The 22,971-nt window shown below is 32.0% G+C and overlaps 1 protein-coding gene and 1 long non-coding RNA gene across 3 annotated transcripts; both read right to left on the bottom strand.

The window, feature by feature from the left end:
- Window positions 1-738: 738 nt before the first annotated feature.
- LOC127700574 (monocarboxylate transporter 12-like) lies at window positions 739-11,616 on the bottom strand. 2 transcript variants are annotated; one of them, XM_052204124.1, is made up of 5 exons: window positions 11,340-11,616; window positions 9,781-9,924; window positions 8,154-8,297; window positions 5,078-5,905; window positions 739-2,611 (listed from the first exon to the last, which is right to left on the bottom strand). In XM_052204124.1, the coding sequence occupies exons 1-5, from the start codon at window positions 11,386-11,388 to the stop codon at window positions 2,376-2,378; spliced, it is 1,401 nt and encodes a 466-aa protein (XP_052060084.1). In that variant the 5' UTR covers window positions 11,389-11,616; the 3' UTR covers window positions 739-2,375. The 2 variants fall into 2 exon arrangements, with proteins under 2 accessions (XP_052060084.1, XP_052060085.1); XM_052204125.1 differs by lacking the exon at window positions 739-2,611 and adding an exon at window positions 2,634-2,878.
- Window positions 11,617-20,138: 8,522 nt separating this feature from the next.
- LOC127700589 (uncharacterized) lies at window positions 20,139-21,896 on the bottom strand. The gene is made up of 2 exons (XR_007981650.1): window positions 21,851-21,896; window positions 20,139-21,097 (listed from the first exon to the last, which is right to left on the bottom strand). It is a non-coding gene; the product is annotated as an uncharacterized LOC127700589 (long non-coding RNA).
- Between the last annotated feature and the right edge of the window lie 1,075 nt (window positions 21,897-22,971).

Consider the following 22,971-nt stretch of genomic DNA (forward strand, 5'->3'; position numbering starts at 1 on the left):
TATAATTGAAAATATAAATGCGGAATATAAATGTCAAAAGATTTTAACCCAACCAGTAGATATAGATAAACTTAACAGAAAATGATTTGTATGGTACATATCACACTGTGTATCATTTACTTAGGAACTGGGGTTCTTTTATCTTAGAAAAAATAGCATTACCGAACGGGGCAACAGTACCCCGTACAGTTATGTTATCCTTCCTTGAAACTCCGAACATAACCCCAGTACCTAATTCCTACGTCGATGATACACAGTTGATCAACGTTGTTTATATGGTTATGTAATTTTTCACAGGGAGTCACTGGTCAACAATCTGCATTTAATGTTCCCAAGGGCAGCTTCTGTAATCATCAAGTTATGTTGGGTATCTACCTGCCTGGCAGCACCAATACCAGCTACCTGGACAGGAAGTCGCCTTTCAGCAAAACCGGTTTCAAACTCAAGCCGAAATTGTACCAGTAAGAACACATGCAGCTCCTCCGATTACATGCACACAAGTATTGCCAGTGTAATAATGCAATCGGATTCAATGAACGTCGATTCAACTTCATCATCACTTTTCTCTTTATAAACTTATTCTTTGTAGAAACCGTAGAGCTGTTATGTCATAGGAATGACATTAAAAGACGACACTATTATGTACAGTGATTATGCAGTTTCAGACAGTTTTTTCCGAGTAATTTGACAGTTTTCTTTAAAATTGAAAGTGTTTATTGTTTGAATGCTTGTTTTGCTGTGTGAGTTGTTTTGTTTTCATTTTGATTGGTCGGTCTTGCTGTATTAGTGTTATATTAAAATTTTCAATTTATCGAAAATATTGAATTGATAAATTTAAAATTTTAATACATTAGTATGTTGACCTATGTGTGCCATTGTTTTTAAAAGATCAGTAAACTGGTATTAATAGAATTTCTTTAAGTTTAATAACATGTATCATAGTATTTTTTGATACATTTGAAGTTAAATAAACAAAAGTAAAATCATATACTTATCATTCAAATGATATAATGGATTCGACATTATTAGGCTCTTGCTTTAAAGTTGAAAGTAAGCATTGAAATCGATTTGCAAGTATCCCAAATGCATTTTCAGCAACTCTTCGTGATCGCGATAACCTGTAGTTAAAAACTCTTCTTCAAGGGTTATGTTCCTCCTAGAAAAAGGCTTCATTAGCCAACTTCTGAGGGCGAACCCGTCGTCACCAACGATGAAGTACGGAATGTAATTGTCATCATTCGGAAGAGGCTCTGCTTGTGGTATGTTAATATTCTCATTAATTACATGATTTTTTAAGTCGATTGGTTCCAAATTTGTGCATCAGAGCAAGCGTCTGGTACGCCAACGTTAACCCATTTGAATTTATAATTAGCGTCTAGCAAGCCCATTAGAACTATAGAATTGAATCCTTTATAATTAAAAGTATTTAGACCCACCACCAGCCTTACATTTAATAGCAACGTGTTTCCCATCTAGTGCACCTTTGTTTAATAACTTTTATATCATATTGTATACATACATAATGTGTTTTTATATAAGCTGGAATTTCTTTTTTTCTAGTTGTAGATCATACACTTGTATTAATTCTGACAATTTGTTATATTATCAATGTTTATAATATCTCTGTACCATGGATGTTGGTTTGTGAGAATAAAGATATATATACCTAGCACATGATGAAACTGACACATATCACTAAATTCTTGCAAAATGGCTCGCCATTCAGCTTCTTCCGTAGGTGTGTTGATAACATCTTCAGCATACTCGGAAATAATTGTTTCACAGACTTGTACTACAACAAGATTGGATATCGTGTTGTGCGGCACCCCAAATAAATACATAAGTGAATGATAACTGTCTCCTGTAGCGAGATGTCGAAGGGTTATTGCTACTTTAAGACCAACTGGCAATGACTTTAGTTACCACATATCTTTCTTTTGTAGCCCTGGTGTTAATCTATTAACAACTTCCTGAAACACGGTAAGCAAAGATTAAAAACATGAAGGCGCCCTAATGAAAATATTACTGAAAACTGAAATCTCTCGCCTAGGTTTTTCCTGGGCATGTGGATTAATGTAGGATACAAAAATTGTCTATAGGAATTCTGTGAAGTACAAAGAACATACTTTAAATATTTTTAAAAAATGTTGCTTTATTAAAAAAGCCTGATTTATAAATTCCTAAAAACATTGAAAAAATAAAGAACAATTTCATTAAGCTCAGATGGAAAAATTCAGTATATCTGTAACTATTATTATCTATACAGAGTCTAAAGGATATGGCTGTACTGATATTTGCAGGCGATTTGAAAATCTACCCTGACCACCATACTACATGTAAACGACATATTTGAAGTTCTAGCAAAATTCAGTTGACTATGGACACTTTATCACAAGACTTGTTTCAACATCATTGCAATCTCTATTTTCAATGTTTTTCTGGTTGTTTGTCGTCCCTTCAATGACGTCATCTGTCTTTATTTCCATTTCTTCAATCTGTGTTTTTTTAACTAACGTTCGCTCAAGAAGCACACAAAGTGATGACGCTATAAAAAGTCCACCAATTGTATAAAACGAAGCTTTCCAATTACCAGTATAATCTTCTAACCACCCTTAATAAAGTATGCAACAAGGGTTAATAAAGATTTTAATTTTAAACATATTATATTATTATTATTTTTTAATGTTTAAAACTTCTGCTAACATTAATACATGTAATCGATACATGGTCCGAATAGTTTAATAATCGGTGCATTTATAGGTTTAATGCCAAACAGATCTACTATTTCTTAATATTCATGTCATCCTTTCAAAAAATACGTTTTTGTCAGATGCTGTATTATTTGGGTAGTCCGAGATTGCTCCTAGGTCTGGCGGCCCTGAAAAATGGATAAGAAATCGAATGATGTATGATTTATCTACTTGAAAATGTTCGAGATAGACACTTGCCATCCAAAGTCGATGTCGGCAATTTCCATGTTTTCTATATGAAAAAACTCATCATTTTTATTTGAAGATACCAGGCTTATAATAATTTTGTACACCATCAGACTCATCGGTGACTCTTGAATCAAAACAGTTGGACGGCCAAATCAAATACGAAGTTGAATAAAAATAAGAAAATGTGGTATGGGTGCCAACAAGACAACTCTCCATCCAAGTCACAATGTGTAAAAAGTAAACTATGGCAAGCCGTTCTCGTCAAAACTACGTGTAAACCCTTTTTTTCGAAAAAATTACACACTGAGAATTAAAAAAAAAACACACTGAGATTTAAAAACCTAAAACAACACACTGAGACATCGAAATTACATACTGAAATTTTTAAAATTACACACTGAGATTTAAAAAAATGAAAAACACACACTGAGAATTTAAAATTACATACTGAGATTTAAAAAGACACACTGAGATGAAATAAATTGAAAAGCACACTTTGAGAATTGTTAATTACACACTGAGATTTCAAAAATACACACTTAATATGCACATAACTAATGAATATTCATGAGATGAATAATTCAACAGATTAATATCTTGGGTCTCCTGAACTCTTGTCATTGTAATGAAATGCGGTTCTTTCAACCAACATTCGTAATAAATTTCAAGACTTAACATCGTTTTTTGCTAACTCATATTCATAAGTTTGTTGCCTATAATTCATATTATTACTAACAGTGTTTTGGGATTTTTGCTTATAACTGTTTAAGTATTGGTCCCTTTTCAGAAGTCTTTTAACTGATATCCTGATTTTGCAAGGTAATCTTTTATATTTTTGTTACGTTTATATGCTATAATAGGCACTTGGGTAAAAATTTCACTGCATTGTTTGTCTTTTTGCAGATTGTTCCAATGTTTTCTTATAATTTTAATAAAGTTTTTCACCATTTGGTTATATTTTGTAATGAGAGTAAGTGGGTATTTTTCTTGTTCTATTGGTCTTTAATAACGTAGTTTTTCTATACGTTGTATTTCTTCTGTTTTTTTTTATAAATCATTTGGCGCCAAATTGAAGGACTAACGACTTCTGTCCCCTAGTTGTTTTAAGCTTGTAATAGATACAGATTAAGTATGTTAATTAGATATGTGTACATAAAAAGTGCGCACAAATATTAGTGTGTAATTTCAAATTATCAGTGTGTGTTTTTTCAGTTTGTTCCATCTAAGTGTGACTTTTTGAAATCTGATAGTGTAATTTTCAATTCTCAGTGTGTGTTTTTCATTTTTTGTAATCTCAGTGCGTCTTTATGAAATCTCAGTGTGTATTTTTTATTCTCAGTGTGTGTTTTTATGTTTTTTAATCTCAGTGTGTTTTTTTTAATTTATTCTCAGTGTGAAAATTTTTCGAAAAAATGGTTTAAACATAGTTTTGACGAAAACGGCTTGCCATAGTTAACCATTATAGGTCATAGTACGGCCTTCAACACGGATCCTTGGCTCACACCGAACAGCAAGCTATAAAGGGCCCAAAATGACTAGTGTAAAACAATTCAAACAGGAAAACCAACGGTCTAATCTATATAAAAAACGAGAAACGTTTAAGAACATTTAAAACCGAAAATTCCAAACAATGCCAAACAGGGTTTAGGCAATCTATAACTGGGCGATGAAAAACCTAAGTGTTTCGACTAATTCAACTTTTTATAAACAGTAAATGTACACAAAGAAGTGCTGACTACTGGTTTGCGCTCTGACGTGTACACAACGGCTCTAACAAGTCATGAAAAAGTCCGCCAGACGTCAGAGCAGTCTTGAAATATACGAGGGTGTGGATGGGGTTTACAGAATAGAGAATTTTTGGCATAAAAAAAAAAGAATAGAGAAAAATGGACAAAAATATAAAGAATAGAGAATAATGGGGTGCTTAAATATAAAGAATAACTGCAAAAAAAATAATTATTTGGTAAAATTATACTGATTACAGAAAAGAACAATGTCCAGAATACAGTTATCATGTAATTACAGAATAGCCATCATTTTTAAAGATAAAGAATAATGGGCGAAATACAGAAATGAAGGACCCCCTTCCATACCCTCATACATTTGGGTTGAAAATGAATTTTAAATAAAACACTTACCTAGACCAGGCTGTCCAATTAAACACGCCGAGTTGGTAAACAAAGTAGATAATGGATAAGCTATTGGTAGAATTTTCAATCCTAATGAGGAGACTACCAGTAACGGTCTTAATGAATGTAAAATTCCAGGAAAAATTCCTACAGTCACTGCATAGATGATATTGATAGGCATGCTCCGGAAAAATGTCAACGCAATAGCACAAATCCCACCCATAAACATTGTCAAGATAAACATCGTTTGAACACTAAGCCATCGTTTATCAATAATGATACCGGAAAAAAATCTAACAACAAATTCCGTAGCTCCAATTACAGTCAAAACAATAACTGCGTCATCTTTTGTAAACTGCTGGCTTTGAATGTGTGGCGGAAGAATCATAAAGATTGAGGAATATCCAACTAACGCAAACGACATGGCGAAACAATACAATAAAAAGGATTTGTTTCTTAAAGCAACAGAATATGATCTAAACATATCAATGATTTTGTCTATCGCATACGTCAATTTACTCTTTTTACTCCCTTCATTTGTGTGGGATAAAAGTTGTTTACTGTCAGGACTATTGTTTTGAGCACTTTGACGCATGAAGCTCCTTGGCTGTCTGAAGAAACTCCCACCAACACAAATGTTGAGTAACAAACCACCAAGAATTAACATAGCGCCATGTATTCCATAATGATCTATCAACTTCCGGTACAAAGTAGGATATATCAAACTTGACAATCCAAAGGATGCAGTAAGAATTCCGTTAGCGAATGCTCTTCTCTTATCAAAATAAAAGTTTATTATGGATAAAGTAGGTGGGTAAGATAGTCCAAATCCGACACCTACAAAATAAATGAATATGTTATTCACATGATACCCATACATAAGTTAGTCAGAAAAATAAATCTGTTGAAGTACCCGTCTCTGTAAGAATCATGAAGAATGTGATTCACGACATGTCACAAAATCAATAGTTTAGTAAGAACCGGACAAACAACATGCTGCCGAAATTCGTTTTCGATTTTTTACGTTCCGATATCTGTTGAAAAAAAACGATATAGTCCTTCGAATGTCATAGTGATAATGAGATATGAAAAAATGCTCTACGCTTGGTTCTCCCCAAAATGTAATTGGCTTATAGAAACATATTTACATTTTATTGATCAAATAGCCAGCAGTTTTATGGGTTGGAATTTTCAATCGGAAAAATTTCAAAAAGAAGACGGGAAAAGTTATCGGTTTAGAATTCGGTAACTTCTAGTCACGTGGTGAGGGACACCTTCTGTAATACCTGCCTAATGATGCATTTATCTATATTTGCTGTTGTCTGTTGAATTGAGGGAGGGTTGAGTGCTAAAAAAACACGGAAAACCTTCCACATTTTCATGGCCAAAGTCACGATCTGCTTCAGATTTCGTCTGTAATGATCATATCTTAAAGTTTCTGTACTTTAAGGTGTTTCCTTGAAATCCAAAGTGATGCTATCTGCGTCATTTGGCTTGTGGTATTTGAGTACTAGTTGCTTACATCTACGTCATTTGGCTTGTGGTATTTGAGTACTAGTTGCTTACATCTACGTCATTTGGCACGTGGTATTTGAGTACTAGTTGCTTACATCTACGTCATTTGGCACGTGGTATTTGAGTATTAGTTGCTTACATCTACGTCATTTGGCACGTGGTATTTGAGTACTAGTTGCTTACATCTACGTCATTTTGTCTTTGGTGGAATGTTGTCTTATAGGCAATCAAACCACATCTTATTTTTTTATATCGTGACTGGAATTATCATTGTTATTTTAGTACTAATAATACTTATATATCTAAAAACTATGGTGGCCGGTTAAGGCCATTTCGCGTTTTCGCCCTTCATTTTCTATAGGGCGAAAACGCGAAGACGAAAAAGCGAAAACGCAAAATAATTTTTCTTTCCGATTTCGCGTTTTATATTATGATTTTTTTTCCGAGACAAGTACGTATGTCTTACAGGGGCATTAGCAGCATGTTCATCGATTTAACTCAAATTCTCATATTTGATTTATAACATACTAAAACGTATATTCAAATAACAAAAAAGTCTGTAAACAAGTAACAATACATGTACTCGATAATATATATCAGCATTCCTAACGCGAAAACGTGAAATCACGAAAACGAGAAAACGCGAAATAGCGTAAAACGCGAAATCGCGTAAAGGCAAAAAGGCGAATTCGAAAACACGAAGTCGAAAACGCGAAATCGGAAAGAAAAAATATTTCGCGTTTTCGACTTCACGGTTTCGCGTTTTCGCCCTATAGAATATGAAGGGCGAAAACGCGAAAACGCGAAATGGCCTCAACCGGACACCATACAAAACAGCAACGTGGAGACAATGATTGTACACTATACGTACACTAGAAGTATCATTTTATAAGAGTATGATATTCGCAATACACAGAATCTAATACACATTTTATATAAGAACTGTTTGATAATTTAAAAGAAAAAAGGTACATTCCTTTTCATAATCGGTTTTTGGGGTAAAGATTGCATTCATGCAATCAGAACCTTTCTGGGGCTGGATTGATAGTTATCCATTTTTCAGCCATTATCACTACTTTTGAGATAACAAAAGTATATAGTGTATTAAACACAACATTCTACAAATCTTTCCATGAACATTTAAAAATTGACCAGTGAAATCTATACTCAGATATTCATTATAAGACAAGTTACAAACTAATGTGTATGTGTATTTCCATACTTGTTAAGAAAGGTTCATAAATTATGCATGGTGCAGGTATCTAGTATCTGTTCTAAAAATATCAATGATGTGATCATTAAAGCAATATTTAAAATTGGAGGTATCTTCCTTTGTCCATAATTGTAGTTGATCCAACTCAAGTCATGGTACTGCCTTCCATGGCCAATGCCTTATACAATGCAATGTTTAATTGTTTGCTCACACTACAAAATAAATTCAATCTTTAACCTTCAGTGCTCACAAGCACTTATATAGTTCCATTGACATATATCCCACATTTTCTTTATTCATATCAAAGAGAATATAGTTTTATATATATATAAGTCTAAATTGAAAATATATATATACCTAATAAACAGCTATACGTGAGATACAGCATATCTATATCGTGAGTCATAGAACTGGTTACCATACCAAGGCATGAAACCAAGCCGCCAATCATAGTACACCATTTAAATGAAAAATGCATGCTAAGCAATCCAGATATTGGACCTGCAAAATTAATGTATACTTAACCACAACAACAGCAGTAGCAGCATCAACAAAAACAACAAAACGCCAACACCATGCATTTCTATGTAGTTAGAATTTTTTAGTTATTAAAAGAACATGGGATTGATCAAACCTTATTTAATACAATGTTTTGAAATCAAGATTATCAATGTATACAAAATTGTACTTGTTCGGTAATCTTATTTTTTGCCATATAAAGACAAAAAGAAAATTCAATTCAAACGAGGAGATCCAAAATTTTTATATTTTCGAACATGAAAATCTAAATGTCCCATGAAAATAGTGGATTGTTTCTTGTTTTATGGAGAATCGAGAAGCGAGACACAAATATAGTATTGAAACTTCACTTGTACACAAAAACGTTGAAAGCAATTTCAATTGAATGATGCAAGATGTCTATGTTAATATTATATTTAGTATAAAGGGGCAAATTATTGGATTGGCAATACGTAAAATGTCGTTCTTATATTATTTTATTGTTAAGATAATTGCTCAAAACTGAAAAAAAAAAAATGCAATTTCGAGCATTTGCCTTTTTTCGTGTAAATGGGGTGTCTTCCACCATCTTGCACTTTAAAATAGAAGACAACAATCGGTCTAGATCTTTAATGAAACATGCAAATTTTGAAAGTGAACGGTAATTCATTTGTAAGACTTTTTACCTTAATGAGAAAAATATATGTCTTTTATCTTATAAATACCACTGTTTTAACAAAAACAGACTATTTTATTATTCGGTTTGTTTTCTTGAAATTAGCCAAATAAGGGCAAATAAGAGTATCTAACTTTTATAAAGGAATGTGCTGTAAATGTACCTATTTTGTTTTTAGCAAGAGAACGAGTTTCGTGACCAAAATTTATATCTATATTTTCTGAAACCACATTATTAGAGCTATATTCTCATTTATCTTAAAAATATATCTTTTAGCTTTCGTTCTTTCACACAAAAATGGCTTTTCCATAAATAAGCTACACAAAATCTGACAATTCTGCACAACGTGTAAATAATAGCTGAGGGACACATATATAAGAAAAAAAGCATTACGTAATCTACAATTTGGTAAAATATTAATTTGGACCCCTATCTACCTTACATATAGTTTAGAAATAAGACTATACGGTTTTATTATTCCCGAAGTACGCATGTTAAGCTGTGTTACTGGTTTATCTTTAGAAAAGATCGTAAGACTATTTGTAAAATAACCACTCAGGTGAAACAAATACACGATTAATAAGAAAAATACAGAAGAAGAACGTAAGTGAAATGTGAAAAATCCAAGCTATTGATCGTATTCATCATGATAAGCTTAAGGCCAATAATATTCAATTTTTGAAAGTAAAATATTTTAGTGCAAGAACTACACTAGTTTCATAAATTAAATGTTAAATCACAAAATCCTGTAATCTGCTGCTACATTTTAATACTGTATGATATTTGAGGTAACAATACTTCCATACTTACCGGCGAGGGAATTTACAAATAACAGAAGACTTCCTAGAAAGGCAGTGTTTCCAGCACTTTTATCATAGGTTTGGAGAAGTTCTGCATATAAAATCCCAAATGTTCGCATTATTCCAGATATGAGAAAGAAATTTAGAAACGAAGCTGCAAGATAAAAACCAAAAAAATGTTATCTACAGTTTTGTAAGCAAATTGTCGTATAATAATAATGAGCGCTAGTTATAGTTTATTTTCGACGTAATTTATTTTTGATAGCATAATTTGCAATCAATTTTCACAAGACGACACAATTGTTATGAGCCCACTTTAAAGTTTTACTTAGAAATCGCGTTTACGCATTTTTTTTTACCAACGAATAACGGGTATTTACTTATTTCTAATGTTGGAAGAAATTGGTGAACTATTTCATAAGGTTCAATTGTTTATGAATGTCATGGATAGACTATTTTATTTTCATTTCTTGACTTTGTGTTACCGCATTGTTGTTTGAAATCTTTTGTTTTTGTCCAATTTTATCTATTTAGGTATGTTGTAGTGCTCTGTTATTTGGATCGTTTGTTCGCTTTTAGTCATATTAGTATCATCCCGAAACAAGATGAGCATGCATTCGATAAGCTTCAAAAGATTAACAGGGATATAAAGTGGATATATTTTTTTATCATTGTTATTTGAATTTGTTTTCTCGTATGTCCTGTCTATTTGTAATAAATTATTAACGTTGGCACCAACAATCGTGTGTTATTAGCAATGTACAGTAAACTATTCATATCCGTATACTGAAAATAGAACAATGCTTCCAATTTTTAACCCGCTACCACATTTGTATAAATATAGCAAATTAATGTCCATTTATTGCTATGTGAAACTTTCAAAAAATGGTACGAATAAGAATAAGATGAAATAGGAGTGGTATAATTTTCTATACCTTTTCTCAACTGTTTCGGTTCTTATATATCCTTGGCTTTCAAATATTCGGCTTTGGGCGTTCATGATGAAGGTAAATCCAGAATAGCGCTTCGGACGCATGAAATTTATAACATGATGTTTTCATATTTTTTTTTAGGTAAGAGAGATTCTGTGAAAATTATATCTAAAAGCAGTCAGTGGTATAGACTGCGGAAACAATATATCTTCTCCTTTTGTATAATATGGCAAACTCTGTGTTATTTCTATGGGAAACCCACAAAACATTCCGGGTCAGGTGCAATAATCCATTGGTACTCCATGTAAAGATTCTTTCAAAGATTTACTGAAATCAAGCTACTGGTTATGGAGAAGTTGTGTATGGATGGATGAATAGGTTGGTGTTTAACGTCCAGTGGTAAATATTACTTGTATTATATGTACAAATAAGGTGAGAACATCTTGATGTGATATGAATATGAACCCAGACTAAGCCAGTAAGACATAGCACCTTACCTTCTCCTAAATGCTACAGGGTTAGCGGATACAAACTGCGAATGGAACAACGAAAAAAAAACTGACCATACGAACGGACACAATTAATGATCAGAGTACATCCCGACTTCAGTAAATGGCCTGCATATAATTGAACTTACCTCCTAATACTACCCATGAAAATCCTCTGTCTGTATACTGTGATGACATTCTGTGTAATAAGTAAACACTTGACTGTAGATCTGATTGACAATCTTATAATTTCTGTATTTTGACCACAAACTTCAGTTTTAGTGTCCTAAAATTTAACTCCGTATTCCTCTCACATTGCACCAGTTATTGGTCCATATCAAAGTAAACACAAACATTGAACGTAATGCACATATATATACAAATCAGTAATTTTATCCACATAAACTGAAATATATATCTGCTTAATTGTTGACGTGCAAAAACCTTTGACCTGCATTAAGTCTATATAAATAAGTATATCTCAATGTTACACACAGGGTTCGACACAAGTAAATGTCATTCAACTTTTTAAAGTGGAATTATTGATAGATAGAATAGTAAGTAAAAATGATGAACAAATAAATAAATAAAAAATAAATAATTTAGTATGACATTGTTCTTACACTATAAAATGAAATCAGAAGAAAAACAATAACTTAGCAAAAATATCTATAAAGATTTTAACCATGGCCAATATTCAGGCCTGATATTTTTCTTTCACTCACATGGCCAAAATGGCAAAATTGCTGGGATTTGAATATTTAGGAGTCTGAATAATACGCTTTAAAGATTAATTAACAACTGTACTTATGCGATATGCATAGAATCAGCTAATAAACGCTATACATTGTTGTTGAAACAATGTTAAGATAAAACTGTTTGTTTTACCAAAAGGGCAAATTTTGCTTTTTTATTCATAAGAATATGAAAAGGATTGAGCCACGGGCACAGCCTTTAAAAGCCCTGTCCACATTACATGTACAAGGTATACATCCTACATTAACAACTGTATTTAAAATAGTAGAACTACAGAAGATTAACACACACAATTAAGTACGTATTTACAGTGTTAATTTCATAATGTATATTATATTCAAGTGTGTAGGCAATTAATCATCAGTTACTCAAGTACCTTGTCAAATATAAGTCTTTAGAAATACATGCAGTCAGGATTCTACTTCGTCAAAATTATCTCCCCATTACGCCACCTAATTTTTATAATCGTAAAGCTCTTGAAAACCGATAAATTTATCCACATAGTATCATTACGATCCGTATATGCCAGTTGTATTTTAAAAGACAAATGTATCTACTAGCTATTGAGCAGCATTTAATGTACTTTTATGCATTTGGTCAACTTAAAACTATTGTCTGATCGGTTGTCAGGGGGAATTTTCGAAAGTTCAAAAGTATTTAAAATTCTAATTAAATATTTCGTGGAAGGGCAGACTAAAAATTTTCAGAGGTTGAAGACTAATAACCCTTGATAACACACACAAAAAGTGAAGTTTTTTTGAAGTTATGCATTTTTAAGATCCACCAGTAAAGTTTGTCGTCAAGTACTTTTAGTAAAAAAATTATTCGAACACGCCTACTCTGTTATTATGAATCATTAGAAAGGTATTTCACTTGACCCATATATTTCATCTTTTTGTACTGTAAATTTTAAATGTTTTTGTATCAACCTACAGCCTAAATATATAAATATAATAGAATCTGAAGCGAGATGATGTATCAAATATTTTTCTTTTATACGTTTTCGAGACAGAATTGTCGACACAAACACGCCTGAACCTAAAGAGGTGTACTCGACTTTCTCTTTTCGATGAAGTTATTGCCTATTTTGGGGAATTTTTCCCAAAAAACTGTCACCGGGGGCAGAGCTGCAAATTGATGCTTTAAGAAGATAAATCTTTTATCTTTCTTTGGAATTTTTTTCGGCGGAATTTATGCTTATGCGCAAAAAAGATCCACGAGAATTTGCACTTACCACAATCGACTGTTTTTGTGAAAATTTTTCTATAATTTAAAAGTTTACAAATATCTCGAAGCTCAATTGAATAATTTAAGTAAAAACACACACATAAGATGCATAAAATCCTAAATTAGGCACATTTATTAAACTTTTAAAGCCCATAGAAACAGATGTAAACAATTCAAATTTACTAACTTCGCCTTTTTTACCTTCTATAACAAAGAGTTCTATTTCTTTTGTTTAATTTCAACTGGGTTTCCGCCTGCATGTATATATAAACAATAAGGTTTGGAAGAGTGGAATGATTAAAATAATGTTGGAAACAAACGAAAAACAATGTACAAATTAAAAACATATTTCAAACAAAACAATGAGTGTCACTGATACATTTCTGAACAGATTTAAAAATAGCAATCTATTTCCAAAGAGTAATGTGTCAATATTTATGTCAACATCATGTTGAACTATTTAGTGAATGTATTTTCAAACAGCTATATGTCAATATTTATGATAACATCATGTTGAACTACTGAGTGGATGGAATCAAGTATGATCTGACTAAGGGACAACTATCAATTCCGATAGATTTTTCGTTTTGATAAAGAATGTGATTGTTCTTTTTTTTCCTAGAATTTTACCCATGAAAACTTAATTTTGTCAACCATTTTCAAAATTGCAGTTATAAACCATCCAATTACATTTGTACATGTAGGTCACATGTTCAGAAATGAAAAATCGGCATTGGAACCTCAAAGCATACACGTGAAGCTGCGATACAGTGCATTTTCGTAAGATTGATAAGACTCATATAAAATGACCCTGTTGCGTAATTTAATGAAGGAATTTTTGTCATTATCATTTGTTTCCCATGACTTTGTGAGATATGAAGATTTGTTCACCCTAGAGAAGTCATGTTTCTCAAGGGCATTGTCCAAGGAATATCTGTCTTGATTATTCGTTTAGAACAAGGTAAACACGTTATTGACAAAGCTATCCTGTTTAAAAGCGTTAAATGTTATATATAAGCCGAACGTATCTTAGCGAAATGTGGACTCAGTGTGGAGAGGGGATCACGGTTTAATGTCACTTTGAATGGTCTCGACCAATAGAATATTTATTTAACTATCAAAATTCAGATCACTTTGGAATATCATAGATGAAGTTCTAAAGTATATAAAAAATACCAAACATTTTTCTCTGCATTGTCAAACTTACCTCTGTAAACAAAACATGTGATTAAAAATATTTCTATATAATGGCAATAATTGAATTATCTTGATGAATAAATACTGTTGTGTAATGTTATTTATAACGATTCAATGGATTTTAATGAAAGAATACGAATTATAAGCAAAACTTACCATTATTGTGTAGTTTACATCCTTTCCATTAACTTACATTCTGTATATATCCCAGAATTATGAGAAACGCACAAACTTATTAATTTTGAAGTTATATCTACACTAGACACGATTTCCGCATTTGATAATTACACAATGACAATTCGGTGTGTTTGTTTTTATTTATATTGTCTCATTAGTTAATGTGTATAATTCTTTATGTTTTGGAGAAGACGTTACTAAGTTGTAAAACTTGTGTCTGATCCATTTGTATTTTGAATCAAATATGTTTACAGCACATTGACTTAAGTGTGTAGATTAAGGTAATATCTTTGGTCAGCTTGCTTGCTAGCTGAACCATGAAATCATTATTAGCTAGACGGACTTAAGTGTGTAGATTAAGGTAATATCTTTGGTCAGCTTGCTTGCTAGCCGAACCATGAAATAATTATTAGCTGGACTGGAAGAAAGCCCTAGACAATGACAAATACCTAGCAGTAATTTTAATGGACCTTAGTAAAGCTTTCGACTGCTTACCTCATGATTTGTTACTCATGAAGTTGAAACACTATGGCCTGAGTGAATCTGCTCTCCAATTACTAGGTAGTTACCTGACTGGTAGAAAACAATGTGTCAAAATTGGTCAAAGTATTAGTCAAATGCTTGACATTTATAAAGGTGTACCACAGGGCTCTATACTAGGCCCAGTTTTATTTAATATTTTTATAAACGATATTTTTCTCTTTGTAAAAAACTGTGACTTGTATAATTATGCAGATGACAATGTTCTTCTTTGGCATTAGTTATTAAAGCCTTGGAGAAAGACAGTGGCTCACTAATTTCATGGTTCTCTCAAAATAAAATGCAGGCTAATCCAGAAAAATTTCAAGCCATAGCGGTTGGCAGCATAACACATTAAAACAACATAGTCTTCAACTTAAAATGGAAACAACATCAAATGCGATGATGAAGTAAAACTACTTGGAGTAACCATTGATTTTAAGCTCGACTTTAATCAACACATATCTAACATCTGTAAAAAAGCAGCCAGACAGTTAAACGTTCTGAAAAGAATTGGATCACACTTGAACAAACTGGCAAAAATGACAATTTACCATTCTTTCATCATGTCAAACCTAAGTTACTGTCCACTCACATGGCATTTTTGTAGCTAGCGCAACACAAAAAAAATTGAAAAACTGCAAGAACGAGCGCTCAGATTCATCTACAATGACTACAATAACTCATATGAACAATTACTTGAACAATCTAAACTACCAACACTTAAAATCAGACGCATGAGAACCATGGCATTAGAAACCTACAAAATTTTAACAAAATCCAGTCCAGAGTTCTTACACAATATATTAAATTTTAAAGATAACTCATATAATTTTAGATATAAACTCAGTTGATTTACCACAACCTAGAACTACAAGGTATGGCAAAAGGAGTTTTAGCTTTAAGGCAGCAAAGTTGTGGAACTCCCTGCCTAACCATGCAAGGAGCCTCTCAACTTTGTGCTTATAATTTGTTATTTGTTTTTAAATATCAAGTCGGTTAAGAGCTCTACAGAGCTCATGTTTACCTTGTTGAATTGTACATATCATGCCCGACTCTAAATAAAATTTACTTACTTACTTACTAGCTAAGGTACTACCTTCTTTTGGGTGGAGTCGATAGTTAAGCAGGGAACCAATCAAAAGTAGGAACAATATATAAATACTGTGAAAACAGTTTTACAAGTTAGTTCAAAAATATGTTTTCAGGTTGTAAGTGAGTTTGATTTTTCGATGTTCATTGATAAAAGATTGTTTACATGTGTAATTTTATATAACAATCTGGTTTACTTTTCATATCCTTATCATATATGTAAGGAAATTAAGCAATGAAATTGACAAATCAAACACACCTACAACAAGTTTGTAAATGAGCTTATAATTAACCCTATATTTTAAATTTAGATCGAAAACATATTTCTTAACTGGTTTCACAATGTTTATGCACTGTCCTTACTTTTGATTGGTTCTCTACTTAACTATAATAGTTGACTCCGCCCAAATGAAAGTGGTACCTTAGCTAATAATGATTTCACGGTTCAGCTAGCAAGCAAACTTACCAAAGACATTACCTTTACCTACACACTCAAGTCATTGTGCTGTAAGCTAAACTATCATAGGTCTATTGATAGCACATATCATTGCTAAATCGATATTACAATTTATTACGGTAACTTTCGTACCAAAATTTAAAACAAGAAAAAAGACGACCTTTTCTCTCATACCTTTGATTTCCGTTACGTGAAGACTGTGTTTCGTTGGCTCTATTTATATAACGTGTGCACTTTGTAGTACGGTTGATATGCTCGTGTTTATAAAGCAGGACAAGAATGCAAAGGACAGTTTCTAAACTTGTATGCTTATGATATTAACGTTTGGTGTGAAATACAAATTTTTATTCAATTCCTACAAGTACAAACATACTGTTCCTACAAGTACACACATACAATTGCTACAAGTACAAACAAACAATTACTACAAGTACACACATACAATTCCTACAAGTACAAACATTTAATTCCTGCAAGTACAAACATACAATTCATACAAGTACAAACATACAATTCCTACAAGTACAAACATACAATTCCTACAAGTACAATCATACAATTCCTACAAGTACATTATACTATTCCTACAAGTACAAACATACAATTCCTACACGTACAAACATATAATTCCTACAAGTACGAACATACAATTCCTACAAGTACAAACATACAATTCCTACAAGTACAAACATACTATTCCTACAAGTACAAACATACAATTCCTACAAGTACAAACATACAATTCCTACAAGTACAAACATACAATTCCTACACGTACAAACATACAATTCCTACAAACATACAATTCCTCCCCATTTCCATTCTCAATTTTAATTCCTACAAGTACAAACATACAATTCCTACAAGTACAAACATACTATTCCTACAAGTACAAACATACAATTCCTACAAGAACAATTATACAATTCCTACAAGTACAAACATACAATTCCTACAAACATACAATTCCTACAAGTACAATCATACAATTCCTACAAGTACAAACATACAATTCCTACAAGTACAAACATACAATTCCTACACGTACAATCATACAATTCCTACAAGTACAAACATACTATTCCTACAAGTACAAACATACAATTCCTACAAGTTTAATCATACAATTCCTACAAGTACAAACATACAATTCCTACAAACATACAATTCCTACAAGTACAAACATACAATTCCTACAATTACAAACATACAGTTCCTACAAGTACAAACATACAATTCCTACAAGTACAAACATACTATTCTTACAAGTACAAACATACAATCCTACAAACATACAATTCCTCCCCATTTCCATTCTCAATTTTTATTCCTACAATTACAAACATACAATTCCTACAAGTACAAACATACAATTCCTACAAGTACAAACATACTATTCCTACAAGTACAAACATACAATTCCTATAAGTACAAACATACTATTCCTACAAGTACAAACATACAATTCCTACAAGTACAAACATACAATTCCTACAAGTACAAACATACAATTCCTACACGTACAATCATACAATTCCTACAAGTACAAACAAACAATTCTTACAAGTATAATCATACAATTCCTACAAGTACAAACATACAATTCCTACAAACATACAATTCCTACAAGTACAAACATACAATTCCTACAATTACAAACATACAATTCCTACAAGTACAAACATACAATTCCTACAAGTAAAAAACATACTATTCCTACAAGTACAAACATACAATTCCTACAAACATACAATTCCTACCAGTACAAACATACAATTCCTCCCCATTTCCATTCTCAATTTAAATTCCTACAATTACAAACATACAATTCCTACAAGTACAAACATACAAAGTACAAACATACAATTCCTACAAACATATAATTCCTACAAGTACAATCATACAATTCCTACAAGTACAAACATACAATTCCTACAAGTACAAACATACAATTCCTACAAGTACAAACATACAATTCCTACAAGTACAAACATACTATTCATACAAGTACAAACATACTATTCCTAGAAGTACAAACATACAATTCCTACAAGTACAATCATACAATTCCTACAAGTACAAACATACAATTCCTACAAACATACAATTCCTACAAGTACAATCATACAATTCCTACAAGTACAAACATACTACTCCTACAAGTACAAACATACAATTCCTACAAGTATAATCATACAATTCCTACAAGTACAAACATACAATTCCTACAAGTACAATCATTCAATTCCTACAAGTACAAACATACAATTCCTACAAGTACAAACATACTATTCCTACAAGTACAAACATACAATTCCTACAAGTACAAACATACTTCCTCAACAAATCTCTTCAACGGTGATATAAATTTCCACCACTTTCTGATACCATTTTTTTGTAAAACAAAATGCATTAATTAAAACATTCATTAAAATCTTAGAGTCTCTATAGACTTATTGTTAAAGCTTAAAATATCTCTAGTGTTGCTAAATCATCAACAAAGTTGACATTAATTCGCCTATACACTGTGTATATAGTTTAAAATCAAGACTGGTGTTTCTTTTGTCTTTTCTGCACCTTCCTGTACCTTTGGATAAATATATGTGATGTTACGCCACCGATATTAGAGCGATTGCATATTTTGATAGCAGCAGGCTAAGTACGTTAAGCGTATTTTCGGTAACTCCGAGGAATATTTTATTAATTATATGAACATTATATAAAAAAAAATAATGAGTTTTATAATTCATAACGACAAATATAAGGTTGATGTGAAAAGTTTAAACACAGTGAGTTTTGTTTTTTAATTTATAAATAATAAATATTTAGCTATTTTCAGTATACAATGAATAAAATAAAAAAATAATAATTTTTTATGATTCACCCAAAGTAGATTTTATTCAAGATTTTTTTGTGAGATATCAAACATTTTATGTATTAGGTTTTGCTGGAGGGCAAATCTTAGATCTAAACATACCCAACAACAACAAAACTAAGGCACTCTTTTGATTCCGCTAAACTTGCCGACCAACATTGTTGTGATAATACTGCATTTAAGGTTTTTTTTTTTTTGAAACAATATAACATTGGTAATGTTAAGCATGGATAGGAGCTAGTTTCAATATAAAAAAGGCTTCTGTTTATGAACCTACTGTCTTAACTTCAATAAGACCGCAACCCACCATGGTTGATCTTCAGTATGCTGCCAAAGAATTCAATACAATTTGAAGAGAATAGAGCAGAGAAATTGGTAAAAAACAACATATCATTCATATAAATTTTATCATTAGCGAGAGAAATGTCTGTCTAAACGTGTATAACTTCAAGGCAAGAGAAATGTCTGCCTAAACGTGTATAACTTCAAGGCGAGAGAAATGTCTGTCTAAACGTGTATAACTTCAAGGCGAGAGAAATGTCTGTCTAAACGTGTATAACAGTCCAATAAACATAGAATGTATAATCAGCCTTATCAAATTCAGTGTTTTCATTTGAGCGTAGAACAATAACATCTAGAAGAAGATACTACAGTACATGTATATGATATCATTTATTTGAACAATTGACTAACAAAGTACTTGCTGTAGGCTCAAGTGGGTCTGTAGTTTCTATCATGACAGATAAAGACCTCAAGTTGTTCATTAAAACATTTTCCTTACAATATTTTCAAAACCGACAAAACAAAAAATATAACAAACATACAAAATGAGGCCAAATTAAAATTCACAGACAAATATTGTTCTCATTCTCTAAATAATCTGCATTATATATATATATATATATATATATATATATATATATATATACACGTATTTATAATATCGATCGATTGTATTTTATGTGGTTTGGATATGGACGAGGACAAACATCCTTACAATAGCTAGGAATATCAAATATCGAGGTTTCTGGCTGTTGTATTTTATAACTTGCTTGGTTAAATGTTAGAGTATGAATCAAATCACCAACAAACGACTTTTCGTGGTACTGACAAAGAACATTTTCGTCCGTAACGTAAAGTTCGTCTGTAAAAATATGTCCTGGTTCCGCCCAGCCATGGCAATTCTTTCCTTCAAATACTTTATCGCCGGTATACGAGGAATTCGACAACCAAGTTGGTTTAAGAACAGTGCAACCTTCTTTTTCGCCACACAGAATACAACATGTCTTTGCCTCTGGATAGATTACATACATGTTACTATGGTTAGTAAATAAAAGACTACACGGAGCCTGTGGGTCATGGTCACTAAGCTTTTGTCCTCCACAAAAATTATTTTTCTGTCCACGAAGATGGTCGTACCTAGCTCTTCCATTTGGAAAGTCATAATACCACGTTCCATTGTTGTGGGAATATTTCACTATAGCGAAAGATATGTCCTCTACAAAATCTACCGAGAATGCTGAAGGCCATATGGGTGGTTTTGTTGGTATACTGGCACAAGTTATGAGTATTGATGATATAACAATCACTAGTAAGGCCCACATTGTCTGTAAAAAGAACGAAATCTATGACACAAAATATACAGTTATTCAGATGGGCACAAAATTTAGTCTGGTGGTCATAATTAACGGTCGAAGACAATGTAACATTTGGGATAAGGTTAAAAAAATCTGACCGCAAAATATTCTGATCTATTTGTAAAATATCATCAAAAGATGTACAAATTCTTATTTGAAGCGAAGATATACATTTTTGCTGTAATTATATATATATATATATATACTAACAGCTTATTTCAGCTACATTTGTTTAAGTCAATTTCTGTCCTGGAGTGTGAATCCAATGAAATATGTCAGCATGTATAAAATGTACCATCACTATAGTTGTATAGTTTCTACTCATAAAACCAATTCAACTATATTCACCAAATACAGTACACCCAAATGAGATTTAAAAAATAAATTATTTGATTTTTGGTGTGTGTTTTGGGTTTTTTCAATTGCTTGCAGAAAGTGTGCGTGAATGAAATATCTACTTGTGATTAAATGATTCAGTTTAATCAACATCTACAAAGCTTGAATGTGAAAGTCCTAGTAATAAACTTCTGGTAATATCATCATTAGCCTGGGCGAGTTGAAAATTTTAGAAAGCAGTTATATCATAGTTGTTGAAAAATCAAGTTGCACTGCACACTTTGGGTGGCCCTACTTTACCAGAACGATGTCAGAATGTTGCACGTAGTTTGCATTTTAAATTGTATTTCAATGAATTAACCAAACGAAAGTATACGTAAAGCTTACCACTAGTTTACTTCTCAGTCAAGAAATAAGACATCTGATTATGAACAATAATTCTTATAATAATACTTTATGTAAGTAGTTCAAGGCACACGTGAATTACTAATGGCCATGTGACCTTATCAATTATCAGACAATTTATAAATAAGAGTGAAATACACTTGGATAAGCTGCTTTAAAATCATTATTATCATTATTTGTCAGAGTTTTATGTACTAGTACTTATATTGTCTAATTTTACAATAAAGTATAATATAAGCACATGTAATATCGCCAGCTCACGATATACACTCTTATACTCTTGTACTGTATATCATTCAAAATTTTCATTTATATGTAAATATTACGTGTTGTTCATAACTTTATCATTTGTGTTTTCTGTTATTTCAAAATATATTGATTTATCATATACTTGTATATAAAATATTACTAAAATTTAACAGTTCAATAACATTTAAAAATATTAAAAGGCTATGAAAGGATTACTAGGTTTATTGATCAGATTCCTAAGAATTTCCTCAGCGGGCTGATAAAGGAACCTTTATTGACTGCTTCCGGAATGTTATCACTAAACTGGTCCGCCGTTCCATCTATATCTTCGCACCGAAGTCAGTGTAGCGATAAGTGAACACAACAGGGGTCCAGTTTATGTTATCACATGCCTTTCCGTTAATTTCCGTGACGTTTATCACATGCAACTTCGTGCATTTCCGGAAAATTGTTCGAAAACGACAACACAGTGCGGAAAACCGCAAGTGATTTAAGACTTTTCACAAAATGGTTGAGGAGCAAATTTCAAACTAAGAACATGATAATTGTTGTGACCAGATAAATAAAATGCTTGTAGTATCAATAAAAACAATTAAAGTTGACATTTGTATTTGGTTGTCTGTAAATTATTATCTACAAATTCATGGAAAGACAAAATTTTAATTAATAGTTCTTGTCTGTATTTCTTCTGTTGAAGTATATGATAAAAAGATAATTACATGTCATTTATCATATCTTACCCTTTATCGGCCCTCGTTCATGATATCAGACCTCGAGCCTGCGGCTCTTGGGCTGATATCATGACCTAGGGCCGATAAAGGGTCTAAACTTATTGTTCATTTAAGGAACGACTG

The sequence above is a fragment of the Mytilus californianus genome, unplaced genomic scaffold (genome assembly GCF_021869535.1).
Source record: "Mytilus californianus isolate M0D057914Y unplaced genomic scaffold, xbMytCali1.0.p SCAF_5, whole genome shotgun sequence".
Classification (NCBI taxonomy): Eukaryota; Metazoa; Mollusca; class Bivalvia; order Mytilida; family Mytilidae; genus Mytilus; species Mytilus californianus.